This window comes from Trachurus japonicus, chromosome 23 (genome assembly GCF_045865225.1).
Source record: "Trachurus japonicus isolate A0001 chromosome 23, Traja_1.0".
Classification (NCBI taxonomy): Eukaryota; Metazoa; Chordata; class Actinopteri; order Carangiformes; family Carangidae; genus Trachurus; species Trachurus japonicus.
This window is the reverse complement of record NC_140929.1, coordinates 12,185,775-12,207,235: the sequence shown is the minus strand read 5'-3', so window position 1 is coordinate 12,207,235 and position 21,461 is coordinate 12,185,775. Positions and strand designations below refer to the sequence as shown.

The 21,461-nt window shown below is 40.9% G+C and overlaps 1 protein-coding gene across 31 annotated transcripts in view; it reads right to left on the bottom strand.

Moving 5' to 3' along the window:
• The window catches only part of cacna1c (calcium channel, voltage-dependent, L type, alpha 1C subunit), a 188,444-nt gene that overhangs the window by 46,181 nt on the left and 120,802 nt on the right, over nt 1–21,461 (bottom strand). For 20 of the 31 annotated variants that reach the window (XM_085769171.1, XM_085769175.1, XM_085769173.1 and 17 more), the window contains exons 6-11: nt 19,795–19,947; nt 18,065–18,264; nt 15,026–15,129; nt 8,843–8,930; nt 8,309–8,393; nt 3,324–3,392 (exon numbers count right to left, since the gene is read on the bottom strand). In XM_085769171.1, the coding sequence (XP_085625297.1) occupies nt 3,324–3,392; nt 8,309–8,393; nt 8,843–8,930; nt 15,026–15,129; nt 18,065–18,264; nt 19,795–19,947 (699 nt within the window). Of the gene's footprint in view, nt 1–3,323; nt 3,393–5,675; nt 6,045–8,308; nt 8,394–8,842; nt 8,931–12,925; nt 13,030–15,025; nt 15,130–18,064; nt 18,265–19,794; nt 19,948–21,461 lie in introns of those variants that run through there. The other 11 variants (XM_085769182.1, XM_085769188.1, XM_085769189.1 and 8 more) reach the window with 5 other exon arrangements.

Below are 21,461 nucleotides of genomic sequence, written 5' to 3'. Positions count from 1 at the left end.
ATTCTGGCATCATTTATGTCAACACACACATCTGAAAATCATCTCCATGCTCTAAAGATCTTTTTTTCAGATGTGTAAACAGGTATTATGGTTGCTGAGCCTGATCTTTCTTTCTTTATAAAGTCACAAGGAGGCTGCAAATGTGTCACTTTGTCCTTATTTAAAGACAAGTGTAATGATGCGTAAGGATGGCAGGATGAAGAGCGGGAAGATGGAGGTAGAGGCTGCTGCGGAGGAAGGACAGGAGTAATATTAAGTGTCAGTTAAGGATGGAAAAGTGTTAAAGTGGAAAAGGAGGGAAAATGGACTGAAAAACGGGGGAACAGCAGGAGGGAATGATGGATGCATAGAGGGAGGTATGGATAGAGAGGAAGACAAGGGGTGAATGTGGGGATGGTTGGCTGAGAGACTGATATGAAGTGATACATTGCTTTTTATTGCTTCTGTCAGTCTTTGCCTGCCTGCGGGAATGAGCTGTGCTCCCTTCACTGTCACCTCAAACACTTATTGTAACACCAGAGTCAGGTACTGCACATGAATCTCAATGTCTCTCGTGTTAAAATAAGATATCCAATGTTGGAAACAAAAAAAAAAACCTGTTACAAACCAGCTGTTAGAATGAAACCAGGAAACATGAGAGGGGATTTGCCCTGAAACTCGAAACATCTTCTTTTACTTACTGACAAAGTTGGAAGAGTTAAACATATTCCCCCAAAGATGAAACTGAAAACACAGAGCTAGTCTGGAAATGTAATGTAATTCTCCAACCCTGGCACTGGCCCTGATGCATTCCTACTGTGATTTTTAAGTGTTTCATGTAGATTCAGAGATCTAGGAATGGCAAAATTAAGAAAAAAAAAGTTAGAAAGAAATATAAAAAGATCAAATGTACAGTTGATACAAGTTATATGACTTTAAATAAAGATGATGCTGGGTCAAACAAATCAAGGAAAGCAAGGAAAAGCGAGCAAAAGTGTCTCTCAGCATGCACATGGTCACCCAACGTTAAAAGGGGGAATCAGTCAGTCACAATTACAATACAGCATTCTCATATTTTTTGTGGTCCACCCCAGATTCAAAAAGAAACTTCCTGCAAATTCATGAGTTATGATTTCCACTAAATTTAACACCATTGATGAAACTTGAGCCGGCATGTGAGCACTTAGATAACATAAGCAACTGAGAGGGAACAGTGTGCGAGTCCGGTGACACTTTGACACTTGGCAGGTGATGGATGAATTCAGTGTAGTGGAGATCAGGATGATGTGTGTGTGTTAACATTAAGGCGTCTGCAGCTGTGTGTTCCCTCACATCGACATTGTGTCACCTGCTGCTGTGCCTCTTAGTTAAAAGCACTCAACGGCCCCTCCGGTCTCTCCTGAGGCCAAGGCATTTCAAATATAAAACCAGCCTTGTGCCTTCTCCTCAATGGAGCTCTGAACTAGTTTAATACCTATTGTTAGAGTAAAACCCAAAAGACCAGAGACACGGAGAGACGGAAGGAGATGGAGGAAAAGCGAGGGAGAAATGGCAGCAGGGAGGAAGAGAATGATAGAAAACCGGTAAGGGTCACACTTTGTCAGCAGAAAGAGGGATTCATTCATTCTTAACAATGTTGAAATGTGTTAAAACATTAAACAACAACACTGTCTCTAAAAGTAAGCAATCTCCAAAAAACTTAATGGCGATAGAGTTACTCACTGGAGTAGAGAGAAAGATGTGTGTATGTGTGTGTGTGTGTGTCCTTGTGCACAGATCTGTTTTGGGTCAGTCTATCTACTAAACCAGGGCTTAAGTCAGATATTTATTATCCATACCATCATCTCCAGAAGTCTCTTCCAGATACCTCGGTCAAAATGCCCAACACCAAACCCCAAACACAAAATGACCATAAATTCATTGTTAAAAGTTTTTGCCCAGCAGGCAGCAGATGTTAACGTAACGTCAGACAGACCTTACATTTTAGCTGATGAAAGCTGAAGAAAAACGAAACTTTCTGACATTGCGATGTTTACAGTACATGACATTTTGCTGATGTTTAGCAGATGTTTTATCTCCATGGGTGACAAATGTTATGTTGTCATTCTACTGTATGTCAGCACTGGTGAGACATTTTGAAGGCACTAGATTTCTAGTTACCGAACAACACAACAAAATATCAACATCAGATGTTGTCATAGTTGAATTTGACATTAGACGTCTTGACATACAAATTTTGTTCACTAGCAACCTACATTCAACCAAATATCATCTGCTGACGTTGGTGGCCAGCTGCGTGCCTGCTGGGAAATTTTGAATTAGTTTTTTTTTTTTTTTCTCTGTCGTTTTTTTATTTTATTTTGTCCTGTTTTCTTCACAAGGCATTTGTCACATTAAATTTACAGCTAAAACCTGTTAGCATCAAAGCTATCAGTACAAAGCACTTTTCAAAAGAAGACCAACTTTACATTTCTACTCAACAGTGTGGCAAGTGCCTGGTGAAGATAACAATAAGCTCAAGATAAAAGTTATTAAAAGTTTTTTTTTCTATAAACTTTTATTATCATAGCTAGCGTGGCTAGCAACCATTCAGGGGGGTTTACGGGAAAGGAAGCTGAAACAACAAGGAGAGGACTATGACATCACAAATATTACATAAGTTTTAGTTGTCATATTTAACTCCACTACAGTCTCTGTCTCCTGTGATGACATTGTCCTCTTATTGTTCTTTCAGACAAGTCAGGCAGATGCGAACGTTTCCTTTCCTATGGACCTATGAAGGAGAAAAGTGGCTTCATCTCAAAACAGTAACGTTGTTTCCTCTCCTTATTTCCTCTCCTATATTTAGTGCTGGAAGTCCTTGCCAGTTCAGTTATGCATAATTTAAAGTTGAAAGCCATGAAACACTGTAAATACAATGAAGACATGCAAAACAGCAGTGGGGAGAGTAACTGGTGTCTCCATTCTCTGTCTCCGATGAGAGAGATTATTAATACTGTATGCATGGCCTTTATTTTATATTATTGGACAATAGTAAGTCTACAGAATGGGGTGAGGAAGACAACAAGAATGAACCATTTTTACAGTATTGAGAGGCAGCCACGGTCCACTTAAGCTCAAAAGCTCTGGAGGGGGCAGAAAAAAGATGCTTATTCCAGTGCAGGGGGAGGAGAAGTGTAGAGAAGGGACAGAGGGAGAAGGAAAGGAGAGGAGAAGAGAGAAGAGGAGAGGTATTGGGGTAGATTGGGGCGGAAAGGAGGAGAGAGGCTGCAGTCTGCTTGCATATCTAGGGTCGGGTTCCCAGTATGTCTTAAACTAGTGCTGGACCATGCAGACAGACGCACACGCCTTACGAAGGAAAGCCGCATTTTTCTTCACAGCTCCACGTAGAGACTGAAAACGATGACTCTTACCTGGGGATAGAGAGCACGGCTCAGCAAGACGAACACACACACAGATGGGCACAAATGAATAGGCACTCTCAGTCAGCACAAAATGCTGAAATACACAAACTGGAAAACACAAATTATCACATGGACTCATACTTGTTCCTATACTATAGACAACCTGTTGTGGAAGAAACACGATTGCTTCTGCTTTACAGTCATAGCTCTCTTCATTGCTCCAGCTGTACCTGCAGTTTCAGTTTTTTTTCAGTCTTCAGTCTTTTAATCTCCCTTTCATCCCCAAATTTCAGCCAGAACGTCTCACCCTCCGAGGAAACTAGAGTTACAGTGTTGTGGTTGTATGTACCTGGTATGCCTGATGCTGTGTGAAACCGTTATGACTGTTTTGTGTGTTTACAGTGACCTTTGATCATCAAAATTGAATCTGTCCAAGCGAATGTTTCTGCCAAATAGAAGAAGAAATTCTCTCAAAGCATTGCTGAAATATTGTGTTCGAAACAACAATGAAAGGAAGGTCAGACCAGTAGACAACCTGAAAACATAACGCCCCTGGCCCTGGCTACCACCAACACACAAGCATTACGTTTTTATCAAGGTATGGACTTGTTCTGGTTCATAATATCTGACTGAACACAATAAAAATCAGACACCGACATAATTACGTACTAAAGAAGAACTTTCTCCCTCTAGCACAGCTCTGTGATACTGTCCACTGGAAACAGCATCACAAACCAATACGTTACAGATAAAAATCAACCAATCATGAACAGCTTGAAACCGAACAGTCAGGATTAAGTTACACAACAACTAATCAAAACACCCGCACAAACCAACACAGCTACAAACACTTCAGAATAAAACTCCTGAGAACTTGTGTTAACCACACGACAATCCTTTTTCGTGAGGTCCTTGTGATCTTGACCTTTGGCCATCGAAATCTAACAAGTTGAGTTCTATCATGAAAACTATCGTGCTGATGAGAATGGGACAGATGGATGGATGACCCCAAAATATGATGTCTCCAGCACTACAGAGGCATGAAAATGAAATTACAGGACAGGAAGAGAGACAGAGTGAAAGATAGAGTACCGCCACTGGGAGGAGTCCTAATCTTTATATTTTAGGATGTCAACGTTTACCTAACTATTAACCTTCCTCTCGGCAAACACAAGCATGGTTTCACCCCCATCCTTTTACACTCTTTCCATCACTGTGAGCGTGGACATTCATCAGCATCCTCCTCCACACTGGGATCACTCTATTGTTGAATTCTGCTCATTTCTGCAGTGATTCAGATGTGATTGCGCAACCACGTCATACTGCAGATAGAACTTGTAGTAGTCTTTCATGAATCCCTTTGTACAGGAGCAGAATGAAGAAAAAAAACAAACACACACACGCACACCACATATGAAGCATGAAGTCCAGCAAAAATACGACACACAAACACCAAGACCAACACACTCATACAGTAAATATAAAATCACAAGAATATCCATCTAAATGAATCAACCGCTGCACAAGAATCATTTAAGCTTCACTGAAGCTGCAGGAGCGAATTTGACAAGCGAATGATGACAACTTATAGTTTTATTTCTTACAGCTCTCACAATAACCTGACACCAAACACAGGAGGCACTCCACACACTGTAGAGCCATGCTGCTAGTGTTAATACATTTTATATATTTAAATATACTTTCTATAGCAGATGTTTGATGACCTTGATGAAAGCCAAAGGCAATAACGTTCTGCTTCTTCTGGATTTTCTTTTTAATGCTTAAGGCAAATGCACATGTACTGTATATCATGTCAAAAGGCGGAAGAGTACAGTTTCAATGGCAGAGACAGATAAAAATAAAAAAATTAACTGAATATTTTCTCCCATCCAACAGAATGGTAAAACGTATGTTGATACTTCTAAATGAGAAGTATTTAATCTGTTGAATAGAAGAGTAGCAGCCAAATGCAAGCAACACTTCAACTGTATACTGACGGAGACTTGGCACCATGCAGCGGACGATGAAATTGTCTTCGCCGAAACACTGAATGTTTTAATAATGACTAAAGATTTTTGTCTTGTCCTTGATCCCTGAGTTCTTTCTCCACAGCCACATCCTCCAGATCCTCTTGGGAGGTCCTGGGGGGGCGTTCATTCCCAGGATGGATGGGGTATTAAACCATCCAATATGCTCCAGAAGATCGCAGTGTAAGCAACATGCCCAAATACGACGGAAACACACACACTCACAGGAACACTTATCACAGACACGCAAAAGACGCACACATACCGTCCTGAGAGTCAGTAGAGTGACTGAACCAGGCAAGCTTACTGGTCTTCTTACCCAGGTGGGCCGGAGACACTCCTACCACCGCAGACGGCAGTGGCAGGACGCCAAAACAAGACGACAGCATGCAAGAACAAGATGGCAGAGGGTGAGAGCATGCAAGACACACGCGCACACACACACACATACATACAGTGTTCCCCCTGGGGTGACAGGAAACACATACAAATGTTGAGAGGTAACACGTCATATGATAGATATACATGAATAAATAATGAACCACCGCACCTTTTGCATCACATCATATATCATCACATTGGAGTGCGAGTGCCTGCATGTGTAAATGTCCAAGTCATGAGTGTTAGCTCATAAATGAAAACCACCATATTTAGAAGCCCCTAGCACGCACACACACACACACAGTTACCTAAAATCAGAAAATCAATACCACCACTCTCTGTCACCAAAAAAACACACACAAATACTAAAACAATTTATCTTCATATGAGCGCACTATTCTCATCATACATCGATATTACGCCCCTGTAGCTTTTCACGCAAAGACAGTGTGATGGATAGATGTGGAGAAACGTGTGTGTGGTCTCTGTACGAGTGTGTGGTCACTGGTGAGACTTGTTCATGATGTGAAATCCCATCTGTTCCCTGTCCCAGTTATCCTCTCTATCTCTGTATCACATATACGTACACACACGCACACACACATACACACGCACTCTATTTCTATCTCCCCGTCTCTGTATCTCAACATCTATTTTTCCCACCAATTCTCTGCTATCCTCTCCTCTATTCTCCAAGTCTCCAGTCTCTTCATAGGGCATGCGTATGTACAGTATGTATGTATGTATGTGTGTATGTGTGTGTGTCTATGCAAAATGTCCTGGGCAGCAGGGACAAACTGCCCTCATTCATCTTCCCAGAGGAGGATCCATTCATCCAGGTGAGAGGGAGGGAGAGCGAGAAAGAGAGAAAGAGCAGGCGACTTGATATTCCACCTTCACAAACAAAAGGGGGATGATTCATCTGTGTGACAGAGAACTTTGGATCATATAGATCAATCATTTTGTCAGATCATTGAAATCTAATGGCTCTTAGGTTACACCGTTTGGTAAAAGCAATGGACTGATAAGAGGTATCAGTCAGGTGCAAGATCCAGTCCATTGTAAATGTATTTGCTTCTATCACTCCAGACAGGATGAAACACTTACATACTCCACCTGGGCTTTGTCTGCATCTTGCACATAACAGCAGTGATACAGATATTGTGAGGCTTGCGGGGAAAGAAGCAATGCAATATTCTAATGTGACATTTTCCAAATTGGCCCAAATGGGGGGGCCACATACTGTATTTGTTTGTTTGTTTGTTAATGTGCAAGTACCTCAGACACTGCTAATGTGTTTTTTCCACACTGATTAGCCCGAGGGAGTTCAATGTTAACAGGTGAAAACAAGTAGATTTGTTATGGATTAGCCACAGGGGTGTTCTGCCTTATTCTCCTGTAAATTAGGTCATTGCTCATTTGACCAAGTTAATTTCTTGAGATTCACTGAAAGATTAGAGTATCATTTTCCTTCTTTCCGTCTCCCCCTCCTTGGCAATCATGAGCGTTTTGCAGAATGAGCCAGTACCGCGCTTTGCAAGAGATGAGCGTCCTGTGTGCAGAATATATGCAGAATGATTGCTGCGCCTCTGCATATTTTGTCTTCATTATTCATTCATTTATCACTGAGCTGAGCACCAAACTTTTTTCCAAAATTGTTCACAGTACATTCTGTACATACTGAACAGTACATGCACAAAAATAGTATGCACACCCTTTTTTTCTTTTGCCAAATCCCTGCCTCTCTTCATCGCCGTCCCTCTCTCAAGTTTATTTATCATCTGTGAAATCCAGCCTCCAGGTTAAAAGAGGCCAGCGCTCTACTCCCCCTCCCTGGGAAATGTAGCTCACACCTGGGGAGAAATGTCACATGTGGCTGCCTCTCTGCAGGCATTGTGGATAGAGACAGGGTGTTAATTTATGTGTGTAGATCTCTGTCAGAGTGTATACCTGCAATATCTGTGTGTGTGTATATATGAGCTTGCACGAGTGTGTGCAACTGTGCATGTTTGTATTGTGTGTGCCCGGAGGCTATTAGCTGCAGTCTGACACATTCTACTAATATCCAAACAGGTTTTAAACCTCAGGAGGATTCTCAGGCAAAGCAAGGCAGACAATATTAGCATCCTCTCAGTCTGTCAGTCAGTCACTCTGTCAATAAGTCAGTCGTTCATTCACTGACTGGGAGCCACCACCATGTGAAGGAGACAGCGGTGAGCTCACTACTTACAGACACAAACAGATGTACGCCCACACACATCCACAGTTATCCTCACAACACACAAAAAATAAATATCCTCAGATATAAACACCATCATCACACCCTGCCTTTCCCACAAAACGTCCTGCATCCTACAGTAAATACAGAGAGTTCTGACCAACACATCGAATCATAAAACACATGTGTGTGTATGTGTATATACACATACTCACCCTAAGGGCAAACTACAGTAAACAGTGAGATCATTGCTGCATCTTGGCCTCTTTTACTGTTAAAACACACACACAGAAACTCACGGTTTCTAGGTTTGTCATCGTCCATGCCCTCCTCTTCATTCTCTGGGTCAATGTCTTCAGCCTGAGTGATCCAGTCTAAATAGCCCTGTAATCACACACATATATATCATGACAAGAAGACGGACAAAATCAAAATATCTTAAAATGATTTTAAAACATTTTCTCTTTCCGGTCCTCTTTCATTCCATCTTTATAGCACATATCTTTAAAAAGGGCTCAATACATAACATTTGCTTTGCTTTCCATGTTCACTTCCCTTATACTGATGTTTTTTCTCTATTGGCCTTTCTCCATGTTAGCAGTAAAAGATGTTCAACATTTAACAAAGCCATTTAAGATGTTGTCTTGCTTCTTATCTCACACTGCACATCTTATGGCCTTGTTTGAATTTGTTACAGTGACACACTATTCAAAGATGCATTAGAGCCAGAATTAGTTTTAATCTCCTTTCTGAGAGCCTGATTGTAATATATCGTACTGTATATAGTGGCAGGTTAAGACTGTCACATCCTCAAACACAGCAGCCTACTGTACCTTGAGGTCCTCCTCTAGTTGCTGTTTTTCTCTGAGTTTCTGGAAGTCCCCCCGGGCCTTGGCCTTCTCCCTCTCCTTGGAAAACTCTCTGAGAGGAGGAGATCAGGATGGAGAGATTGGGGAGGGGGGAAGGGGGGAATTGGAGGGAAGGAAAGACACAGACAAGAGACAGAGGAGGGAGAAAAAGAATCTGAAAATCTAGACTGTAGGTTTCACAAAATATATCATGTGACGAAACTGTTAATACAGAGTATTACACTTCAGAACAGGAAGGATGGAAAACCTGCTAAAGAGAGAAACACATGTGAGGGGAAAAGAGAAAAGCTCTGCCAAGAAGATGTTAGTGTGCAAATACAGATGAAAACAGATCCAGACTGACAATCCAGTTCCAATAGATCAATGCAGTTCAATCACTTCTGTTTCTGTGTTGATTAAAATTGTAATTTCCTCATAAAAACACCAGAAAGCTTTCATACAAACACACAATGTGAAAGGAGCTGCAGCGGCGGTTATTGGATTACATCAAATCCCAATACAATGGGCTACACTGTACTATTTACTAATCTATTTGTCTGCAATTTGTTCCCGGTGTTTGCTTTGCACAAACCACCTGAATTGATATAGTCGAGTTCTAATCATTAAGCACAGTGCATTTGTGGGAATGTGAATTGTGTCACCCCCAACTGACTGACTTATACAGTGAATAAGTAAAGAAACGTCATTTACAGAAAGCTATCCCACAAACAGCTAGTCCACTGCACCACCAGTGTTATTAGTGATGGTGGTGGGTCACCTTTCAGCTCAGGTGGGATGCATCTTATCTAAAATCAGTGGTGGACAGTAACAGAGTAAATTTACTTGAGTAGTGTACTTGAGTACATATCCAGAGGATTTGTACTTTACTTGAGTATTAGATTTCTTTGGTACTTATTACTCTTACTTGAATACATTTCCGAGACAAATATTTTTTCTTTTACTCGAGTTAATTTCTAGGAAGGCTGAAAAGTACTCGTTACTTTCAGGTCTGCTCTTTTTTTTTTCTAAAATACTATTGGACACAAGCTGTGTTTGTCAAAGAAGGAAACCCTAACCCCTAAAAGCAGCACATCAGTGCAGGTGGTTTCAAAAAGTTAATTCTCAGAAACAAGAGTTAAAAGGTCCTTACATTCATTTAGAAAAAAATATAGTAATTCATTGATGAGAAAAATAAGAAATTTACTATTTACTCTTACTTAAAGTAAATTTAAAAGCATGTACTTTGGGATACTTAAGTACCTTTAAAAGCAAGTACTTTTTTACCCTTACTCGAGTAACATGTCGACTGAGCTACTTTTACTTGTAACAGAGTGAATTTTGACCAGTAGTATTTGTACTCTTACTCAAGTACTGGGGTCGAGTACTCTGTCCATCTCTGTCTAAAATCAACACTGACAAAGAGGAAAACAAACTACAAAACTGAAATAAAAATGTAAAATAACACCTTAGCTGCTCTAATTTTTTCCATTGTACAACCACAAGTTTAAAAATTATTTGAAGTTTATCATCTGCTCTGTCGCTGTCCCCAAGTCAACAGGGCCCCAGGTGAACCCGGGCCTGCTGGGAGATGGAGTTCCTGCAGTGTGTAGCCAGCACCTTCCTCCACATGCAGTGTGCTGGGTACAAACCCCAGAGGGAGGCTACAACCAGCTGCACCCCGGCTGCACCACCTCAGCCCTGCTCCTGTCAAATTGAAGGAGAAGTGGCTCTGCGCTGAGGTCAGAACTGCTTCACTGAGCTCCTCACCTTTTGTCTGCCGTCTCATTCTTTCGGTCACTACCCAGGAGCTCCGGCCATACGTCAGAAAGGAGCTAACAGGTAAACTGAGGGCTTTATTTTCTGCCTCGGCTCTCCCTTCAAACAATGTTCAAAGTTATTCCGGTGGATGGTTTTTAGATTAAAGGACGTAACATAGAATTCACTTTAACGTTTACCATGTTTAATGTCCACAGTTTCTTCTTGTGAATAGCTCATAATTCTTGGGATTATGTGGATGATGTGCACAAAGTGGATGTGGAGAAAAATAATTTAAGAAAACCAAAATCAATGTTTGGAAAATGTGAAATATTATGACGAAACCTGGTGAAATAACTTCCAGGTGTCAGGATGGAAGAAAGGTTTAGGAAGGAGGTCAAAATCATGCTTGAGCCAAAGATACAGTTTGATCAAAAAAAAAGTAATGAATTATTTGGATGACAGCATCTGAGAGGCTTTTGGACACTGCAGCCTTGTTATCCACATGCATTTAATTAGGACTTCTGCAGCAGCTATGGAAAAAGTTTATGAAACTAAAGTTTAGTCTGAGTGAATATTCTCCAGCTGATATTATGCAATCACTGTGTACACTTAAATTAAACACAAGGGAGACTGTGTACAATGTTAAATTGACTGTGTTTTAAAAATCAACAGGCTCCATAATGACACTGCTGTTTCCATTGTACAGTCTATAGGCTGGAAGACACGAGTGTGTGTGTACTGTATGTTTGTGTGTCAATGAGGAATGATGGAACCTCACTGGTCACACCTACTGTACTAACTACACACACACACACACACACACACACACATAAAACCAGATCAATGAGCATTAGGACAAACTGCTTTTGTCTCGCTTGTCAGAACATTAGCAGGACATCCAATCATATTGATCCGTGTGTCAATGTGCGTACATAATGTATGTATGTGTGTGTTTGTGTGTGTGTGAGTGCGGCACACTCACTTTTTCCTGTTCTGATTGTCTCATTTGTCTGACGTAAATCATCTTTGAATTCTTTTTTCTCCACTTCCTGCTCCTTCTTCTCTTTGTGTCTTTCCGTCCGCCCTCCTTCCTTCAACTTTCTATTTACACACAACATCACATCCAGACAAATGTAGTCACTCTCGCACACTTCGCTTCTGTCTCTTTGTCGCTCTCCTTCTTTCTGTTTAGCCATTAGTTATTATGCCAATCTGAGACCCACACACACACCATGGAGAAAGCAGTTGGTAAAAGGTCAGCCTGTGTACTGTGTTGACAGCATCATTAGTCAGAAGTCAGACAAACAGTCAGACAGCCAAACCCCCCCAAGCTGTTTGGACCAGACAGACCTCTATTATTTTTCTCACAACGCTGCTGTCACATCTCGCTGGGTGTCAAGAGTCAGATTCGGGTCAGTCAGTCAGGGGTGAGACACTTCACTCTCCTAAACCTGTTGACTGCATCAAGAGGATAAGCATGATATTCTACATGACTCCAATAAATTGTCTTTATAAACCGCTGGTGGTTGGGCAATAAACTGTAGAGGTTCAATATCTATAAACATAACGAGGTTGAGATGAAAAAAAATTGTTTTTCAATCAAAGGTACAATGAATTTTTAAAACCTGAAACGCAACCGCGAGCTGTAAAGTATTTGTCGATATCTTCACAGTGGTTTGCAAACACAGCTTTTATTTGGCGTGATATTAGCCTGTGCCCACTGGGAGTCTGAATTTATACAGCTTGCCTATGTTTCTCTTCAAATGGAGATGATAGCAATCCCAGTAGTGTTCAGAGTTGAGAAATTCATGATAGTAATCGTGCTTTTCTATGGGAACAGCATTATAGTGCTGTGTTTAGAGAAGCAATATCAAAAAACGTCTCAGTTGGAGGGAATAACCATCTGTTCTGGTGAAATGCCTTGAGGCCAGATGCTGCAGTGCGATTTCACTACAGTCAGCTACATGTAATAACGAGTAGAAATCAATGAACACTGAAAATAACTGGATTGGTCGAGCTCCAAGAACTTTGCACACAAGTATCACTAAATTTGAATATCAGCTTTTAGGTTGTTGTGTTCCTTGTGCATCAAGTGCCAGTACATATTGTGTTTCAATAAAAGTCCTCGAACTGCGCTGGTTTACGACACATCTCTATACATACTTTGCTCTTGTTAAACTTTAACACCATCTACTGCCAGAAACAGGAAGTATAAAGACATGAAGAACTCCTCTGAGCAAAGCTCTCCAAGAACAAAAGGAAAGCAGGAAAAAGAAGTTAGTTTCAATTGACCTTTGCCCCTGCCCTTACCCGCTCAACACCCCCAGAACCAAGTTTAGCACAAAGAAGGATCCGATGATGATTAAGGTGACAAAATAGACCCAGGGCCACCTGTAATCTACCGCATCATTCACCTAGGAGAGGGAGTAATGGAGGGGAAGGGCCGAAGAGAGGAAATGGGGAGGATGGATGTGAAGTAAAGATGGAGAGGGGAGAAAGAAGTTGAGATTGATGGAGAGGGAAGGGTTGAAAGTGAGGAAGGAGCAAATGGAGGATGTTAGAGGGGGGGAGGGAGGGAAGAAGGGAGCAAGCGAAGGAGTTAGATCCTGAGTGAAAGTCCCCAGCAGATGGAAACGTTTGCTTCTGTAGGATCCCTGCTGGGATTACGGTGCATTCATAGTATTTATCAGTCACACAGTGTGCCACATGGCAATCTATTTAGTCAGCTGTATTTAACATGGATTTGAAAAATAAGAAAGACGTGCAATGGTTGATTTGGGAGCCATATTACAAATGATGATCATGACAGAAGACTATGAATGACCCCACGATAAACAAAACAAATATGAGCGGATGTATTTCTGTGAAAAGAGAAGGTTAGAAATCAGAAGTCAAAACGGTCAAATTCAGACTTTACCACTGTGGAGAGACAGCGGTTTAGTTACTTTAACAGACTGCGCACCAAGACTCCCATTAGTCACGGTTCAAATTGTTCTCTCTTAATATCTTTGCACTTATATTAATTCAATAATGAAAAAACATAAATGGTTTATTCTACATTTTCATTTGAGATTAACTGATTGTAATCTTTATGGCCAATTCCAATTTTCTAAGAACAAACAGTTTGCTTACAACTTTTATTACTGTTAAAATGGATGACGAAGTTATTTATGGAAACTAAAGTTTTCATGGATCCCTAAAAAAAGTTTCATTTCCTCTTCAGTGCAGTCTTCTATCCCATAATTTCCGTCTCTAATGCCATGTTTCCTCCAGACTGTACTCTGTCCTCAGAAGAACCTTTTTTGCCTGTTGTGTTTTCCCTGTTGTGTGAGTTTTTTTTAGCATTCCACCTCCATGGCTGACCTGGGGGGTGAATTATTTATACCCCAGTGTGTCCCTACAGGCCGGGTGGTGCTTGTACTAAAACAGCGTGACTTGGCAGAGTGGGGTAAAACAGCACCCAACTCTCCTGCTAAAGCAGCATTTATTGAAGCAGAACACATACAAACACACACACACACACACTGCACTCTAGGCCACTGGCTTCACATGCCACTATACAAATATAAATACAAAATAAACAGATGTAAACAGTGTGAGCAGATACACTACTGTACATGTTCATTTGCAAGAAACAGACATGTATGTAAACTAACACACGTGTGTAAGCACACTTGACTGAAAAAAAGTTACAAACACACTAAAAAGAAAATTGTTTGTTCATGTAATTTAACCTGGGCTGGTTAAAAATTTAAAAAGTCTGGAAAGTCAGTGTGTATGTGTGTGTGTGTGTGTGTGTGTGTGTGTGTGTGTGTGTGTGTGTGTGTGTGTGTGTCCACCTGTCCATCACAGATAGATAGTGACGGGATGTAGCCCCTTGTGGTTGGCTGACATGAACATAGCAGATAGACACGAGGTCTGTTGCTGATTCTTGTGTGTATGTGTGTGTGTATGTGTGTGTGTGGTGTGTTTCTCTGAGCTTGTGACAAAGGACTGATTGAGTGGAACAGAAAGGAGCGTGAGCGGAAGATTTTTGCCCAGTCCAGTGATCGTCAGTTCATCTTTCCTCGACTGCAGAGGTTTGTGGCTCTGCCCTTACCTCTGAACTACTGAGGTGGAGCTGCTCTCATCACCCTGCTCTTATTTACATTTCATTTCTTTTTTCGTAGCACTGAGCAACTCTGAAGATTAGTGTATATATATATATATACATGCAGATTTCTTTCCTCATGAGTCCACTCTTCTCTGGTTCACTGGACTCTCAAATATGAACTATGAGGCTTTAAGATGTTTGATCAAGGGAGTCTTGTTAAACAGTCATTTACCTTTGTCTCTATCTAAAACAATATGAACAGCCACATCACAATCAACACACACACATTCACGCATGACAACAGTATAACCTCTTACCCGCTCAACACCCCCAGAACGAGATTGAGAACGAAAAAGGAGCCGAAGATGACGAGAGAGACAAAATAGACCCATGGCAGCTCATAGCCCATAGCATCCTGCATCTGAGAGAGAGAAGAGACGGGGGAGAGAAAGAGGAAGAGGAGGAGAAAAAAAGGGGGTTAACAGGGAAAGAGTCGGCAGAGTGGAGAAGACAGGAAAGATAAAAGAGGAGGGGAGAAAAAGAGGAGATGCAGGAGAAAAAGGTTGAGGATTGAGGTGGAGGGAGTGATGGAGAGAATGAGAGGGGGCAGTAGAGGACAGGAAAGAAAGTTAGTGAGGGAGAGAAAGACAGAATGGGGAAAGATGACAGACAGGAAACAAGAAAAGAGCTGTGCCTGTTAAAAAAAAAGAGCAGTGAAAAGACCTGGCGAAGCAAGAGTGGCGGTATTGTGTTATAAAGTGTGTGTATAGACCCTGATGTCTGACGTTTGAGAGCAGCTCCTTCACAATCCACCACTAAACAATAACACTCAACTGCTTTTGTAACTCTATGGCAACCTGTGTGTGTCTTTTCACAATGACACAAAAGAAAGTTCTTCTTGGAGAGGCGGACGAGGCTTTATGGTAAACACGTTTAGATGCTGTGATGTTACATAAACCAATTATATCCTCTCATAGAGGATTTACAGTACAGCATGCGACACTGAGATATCCAAGTGCAATCAATAAAAAATGATTTTCATCAGGATATTCAGTTACTGGGTAATATGCCACACATTCATCTGGATGTCGCGTCAAGCATTGCTTAAACAGAGATGGATCGTTGATGGAGTTGATGTAAATGGGAGATGATGAAGGGAAGGTGATCAATAGTTTACTATCAAGGATGAAATTAAAACAGAAATGTCAGATTATTAGTCTGTGCTTAAACAATATTTAAAAGAGAACATTTAGGTCGCTTATTTATTTCCTGTTCTTCGAATGAAAGAGCTGCCACTTCAACACTGAGACGACTGGACAGAGAGAGACGAAGAGGGAGAGGACGGAGGAGGAGACACAGGACTCATTTGCTGCAACAGCACCAGATGTTGGACATCATTAATCTATATACCCCCAAAAAATGTGTGGCAGTGAAAACTATGGAAATGCACGGCCCGGACTTAATGAACCAGGCAAAGCAAAGGGCCTGACGTTGTCGAAATGTTTTTCCATAACCATTTGTACTTATAACTCCTGATAAATAAGGCCCATTCATTATAAAAGAGAGCTGGCCACAAGAGCGCTCTCATAATAAGCAAACTGCGTGAACCGATTTTGTGTTAAATGATGTGATGCTCTGTGTGTGCGTGTTTGTGTGTGAGCACAAGAGGATGCAGCAGACAGTGTAGTAGAAGAAGGGGTGTAGAGCTAGTGGGCTTTCTGCTCCATGTGCATACATGAACACAGTAACAACACATGCGCACGCACACACACACACACACACACACACACCTTGTCACATAGACACACAGATGGTTGCATTCTTCTCACCTGACATTAGGTTTAGGCTCAGAAACATAAATCTTTCACGAAACATCATTGCACCATTATTTATGTTCATTTCATTCTTTTTTTCTATTCATGAATACACTGACTCATCTAATGCCTCATTCATTCATTCATTACTGTAGTATTTTGGTGGCTATCCCCAGTTTGTGCCTCTCATATATTATCATCACATTCTGCTCTTGCCAAATATCTGTTTCTCTAAAAAATGAATCACAGGTGATCTTTAAAGACTTGAAGGTCAATTCTCAGCTTAATGAATGAAAAACAAACAAAAAAACGTCAGTTTCCTGAAACACAGTGTCTTAGTTATTAACATTTTCAGATGTTGCTGATCTTTCTTGGATTAGGAAATAAAGCCAGAACTCTCGATATGAGAGTATCATTATTGTGCAGTGGATGGATTTTGATTGAGATGGGCAGAAGAGTCTTTGAGGATTGAAAATATTTCCACAAATATGTTCAGTATTTCTGTGTTTTCAAAAGATCAGCAGCAATTGAGGTTTCAGAGAAATAGATGTTTGGCTCTGTGGCTTGAATACAATGATGATACGTAAGAGATAAAAAAAAAAAATCAAGGCCACATGAGAGAAGGAATTCAGTGCAATTTCACTGTAATGGAACAAAGTTAACACGTACAGTGATCATTTAAAGAAATCTGGATAAAACTGTAGTCATCGGTGTCATATGAGTGCATTCCAGTGGTGACGGAGGTGGTGGTACTGTACTGTATGTGATTTTCTGTAGCCGCCATAATCTGCCAAAGTCCTGCTGAGCGACTGCTGACTCTGTGCCATGAGTCTTATCGTGCCATGATTAAAGGACAGCTCTAATTAAAGTTTGATGAAACACACAGGTAGATGTTACAATTCATGTCTATTTTTGATTAAAAAATATAAACGATTTAATCTTTTCCTTTATTCCTTCCCCAACTCCAATCCAGAGGCCTAAATCGAAGACTTTCTCTGGAGGGCACATATGGAGCATGATTGAACGTTCCCTCGCTGTGATTAACAGCACAGATTAATGTATTGGTTTATGTAGCTGGACAGGGCTGCTACATGCCTCTGGACATTTACAGAGGAAGGGGCAGCATTTGTGTTTTCACATGTGTGCTCACACAAGCTGTCACGTGTGCATGTGTGTGTGTGTGTGTGTTCACTTGACACTTGAATCAAACATCAGGATTCAATGCACGTTCTGAATGAATCGACGCCTCCAATTACAGAGTGTATTGTCTGCATTGATTTACCCTGAGATATGGGCTATAATACATGTACACACACCAACACAGTCTGTCTGTGTGTGTGTGTGTGTGTGTGTGTGCATGCATACCTGCTGCTCCGAGATGAGTGTTTTTTATTATTGCTTTATATTCTCTTCTCAAAAGCTCTCATGTGGCACCGATGTTACAGATATAGTACAGTGGCTCCACACACCTATCAGTTTAACACTCTCTCATGCATACACACACACACACACACAAAGATACTATTGTGGTGTCCGGCTCACCCAGTATAGCACGTCCGTCCAGCCCTCCATGGTTATACACTGGAACACCGTTAACATGGCAAAGGCGAAGTTGTCGAAGTTGGTGATGCCGTCGTTTGGACCCTCCCATCCCATTTTACACAGTGTTCCATTCTGCATACAGTGTCGACCATAAGCTGTGTCCGGTGCGCACGGTGCCGGCTTTTCCTCCGCATTGGTGCCTGCGACAAAAGAGACGGGAATAAGAGGGAAGTGTTTTGCAGTATCCTACCCAAGTCTTTATCCAGCTAAAAAAAGCGGGAGAAGCTGTTTGACCCACTTTTCTCTTAATGATATCCTCAATATTCTTCATCACCGAGTCTTACGGGTAATTATGGGAACATTATTGTGCAGTAGGTGTATGTTAATGTTGTCTTTTTTTTCCTTTTCTTGTTAATGAGAAATTATGTATTTTCCATCACTTTGCTATGGTGGATGCCGCCAAATACTATAATATCCATAAGCCTCAGCCAGTTGCTGTAGAGAGTAAAGCCGGAGAGAGGGGTGTGAATCAGAGATGTGGGAAATTGTAAATGCTTTGTCAATACAATAAAGGAACCAAACAGGGTGCAAAAGGTGCTGATAGCACACAAAGTTCACCTACACTGTAGGATCTAAAACTGAACTGAGGTCACTGTAAACGGCACACAGCAGAATTTTAAGCTCAGTGACCAAATGTCACATGACATCTCCTTGTGTTTTGCAACGAGAAAAGAGTTGTTTTGATGCCTTTTTAAAATGTTATTACATTTACTCACAATTGCTCATCTTTTGCCTTGAAAAGGAAGTTTCTAAAGAGCTTAAACTGTAAATTACCTGAAACTAGATACAAATTAACCCTTCATAAAGTTTTAGTACATCCTCATTTCAAATAACTTATCTAGATTTTTTTTTTAAATAGACGTATGAAAAAGTTGAAAGGGACAAATTGAACTAAAATGGGGAAGCAATATGAAAAAAAAAAAATCAGTGTTAAAGTGTTGCGCTAATTATACACAAGCTCTCCTGGGTGATGTATAGGTGTATAGAGTGTATTCCACCAGCACTTACCCAGCGCCAGGCTAATGCCTCTCATGGGACCTATAACATCACCATAACAACACTCAAGTCCATTTATACCTGGGGGCCTCTACTGAAAATTGTTTCAATCATTTATGGCGGCCGCTGTTTCAATTATTGCTCAAATCGTTCATACTCGGAAACATAAATGATGGTTTGAATAATTAATGGAGGTGATCATTTGAACTGTTTAAGGTACGAGCTCTATTTCCTCTCTGCCTTGTTGGCTCGGGGTTGATGTCTTACTGGAGTCACTGATTTATTTAGACTTATTACCTCAGAGTTGTGAGGTGAGAGCACAGATATGGCTTCACTTTGATATTTCAGTTGAAAAGCTTTGAGTGGCACAGCATTCACCTCTGTTTCCATCACTGTGAGTGTGTCTGTGTGTGGATATATGCTTACTGAAGCATGCCTTCACACACAGTTGAATACATGCTTCAAAAATGTATCTGATCATTGAAGTGAAGTGTGCGAGTATATGTGTTTGATCATGCATGTTCGTATTGGTGTCACGGTTATAGGGTTAGTCTCTGGCTCACTCTCTCTCAGCATGTGCTTTTATGTGAGCTAGTGTGTGTGTGTGTGTGTGTGTGTGTGTGTGTGTGTGTGTGTGTGTGTGTGTGTGTGTGTGTGTGTGTGTGTGTGTGTACCTAGATGCTCGTGAACGCAGGTCTTGTGCATCTTCCCCATAAAAAGCTCCAGGCCGATGATGGCGTAGATGATGATGACGAAGAGGACCAGCAGGGCGATGTGAAGCAGAGGAACCATGGCTTTGATTATGGAGTTCAACACAACCTGTAAACCTACAGCACACACACACACACATGAACTGCTGAGAAAACATACATACAGGTGTGGACACAGGATAATAATAGGGAAAAATATTGAATCAGTGTATTAATCCTAATATATCTAATGATTAAAGCACTGATGATACAACATACAAAAGGCAGAATAATGTAAGCATGTATCTTTGTTTTCAAATATTTTTTGTGTAATAAAAAAAAACTATGATAGTCAAAACATGTGTTCATAGGCGATGCAACTTGCTGCTTTAATGGACAAAGGCTCAGTCTCACTCACAGTAACGGCAGTGAGATAGTCTTGCTGCTTCATTGTATGAAAAAGAGTAAAAATGAAAATGTTCTGCTCATGATTATCTGTGAGATAAAATGTGGTTTTATCCGACTGATTAAGTTGCCAAAGAAAATGTCTTAATAAACATGGCTTCGCATATACAGATACACATCTCATTAGATCACTTAATTTCACATTCATATAAACATTTCATCTTGAATCTTGTTTTTGAAGTTAAATGTTTCAGATGGAGCTATAACCACTGACTTGGGATTTATGGACACAGAACTAAGTGCTTACAGTGCAAACCCTGGATTTTACACATTATTACACTTTTATTAGGAAAATGACATGGCTGAATATGTCATTTGCACTGCACACAGTCATAGTCAAGTGATAAAAGTGTAAATTTAGAAAATCCTTGTATTTCCTCTAACTCAAATGATGATCTCAGTTTGAATTTTATTTATTAGTTTTTGAGTGAGGACTGTTGCGCAATTATTCACACATAATTTGGTGAAGGAAATGCAACAGCAAAACCACAGTAGGTGGCATTGATGACTAAGTAATACTTGGAAAGGCTCCGTTATCTGTTGATTAAATCACACAACCTAATTGATCTGGTTGTGACATCTACATCATGTTCCCTTTTAGCAAAACAAACAGATTTATTACAAAGTCAATTTACATCATCATTGATTTTGGTAAATTCTTACATCATGTAAGCTGCAGCAGCACTGGAAGCCTTTAAAAAAGACAAATCTGTCATTGTCCTAATCGGTTAGCAAACATGCTACTGATCAGTTGCCATGACACCAATTCAATATACCCAGTCCAATGATGCTGGACGGGGTTCAGTCTAAACACTGCACTGTGCACTGTGCAGCGCTCATGCTTTTAAACAAAACAGCACAATGTGGGATGAGCTGGAGCACCCTTTGCATGTGTTTGGTATTGTAATTACAAGAGCTGTCACACACACACACACACACACACACACACGCACAGGTGCACACACTCACTTAGCCTTCATCCACTATATCCGATCCTCTCCTGTCTTCTGGCCTGCTGGATTATTGATTTCTGTAGTCACTAATACAGACAGGCTGACAGACAACTCATCTACTCCTCATACTGTCTGAGTATGTGACAACAGGACAAGAGGTGCCTGTGTGAGTGTGTGAGTCTGTGTGAGTCTGTGTGTCTGAGTGTGTATCTGAGTCTCACTGTGTCTGTATGT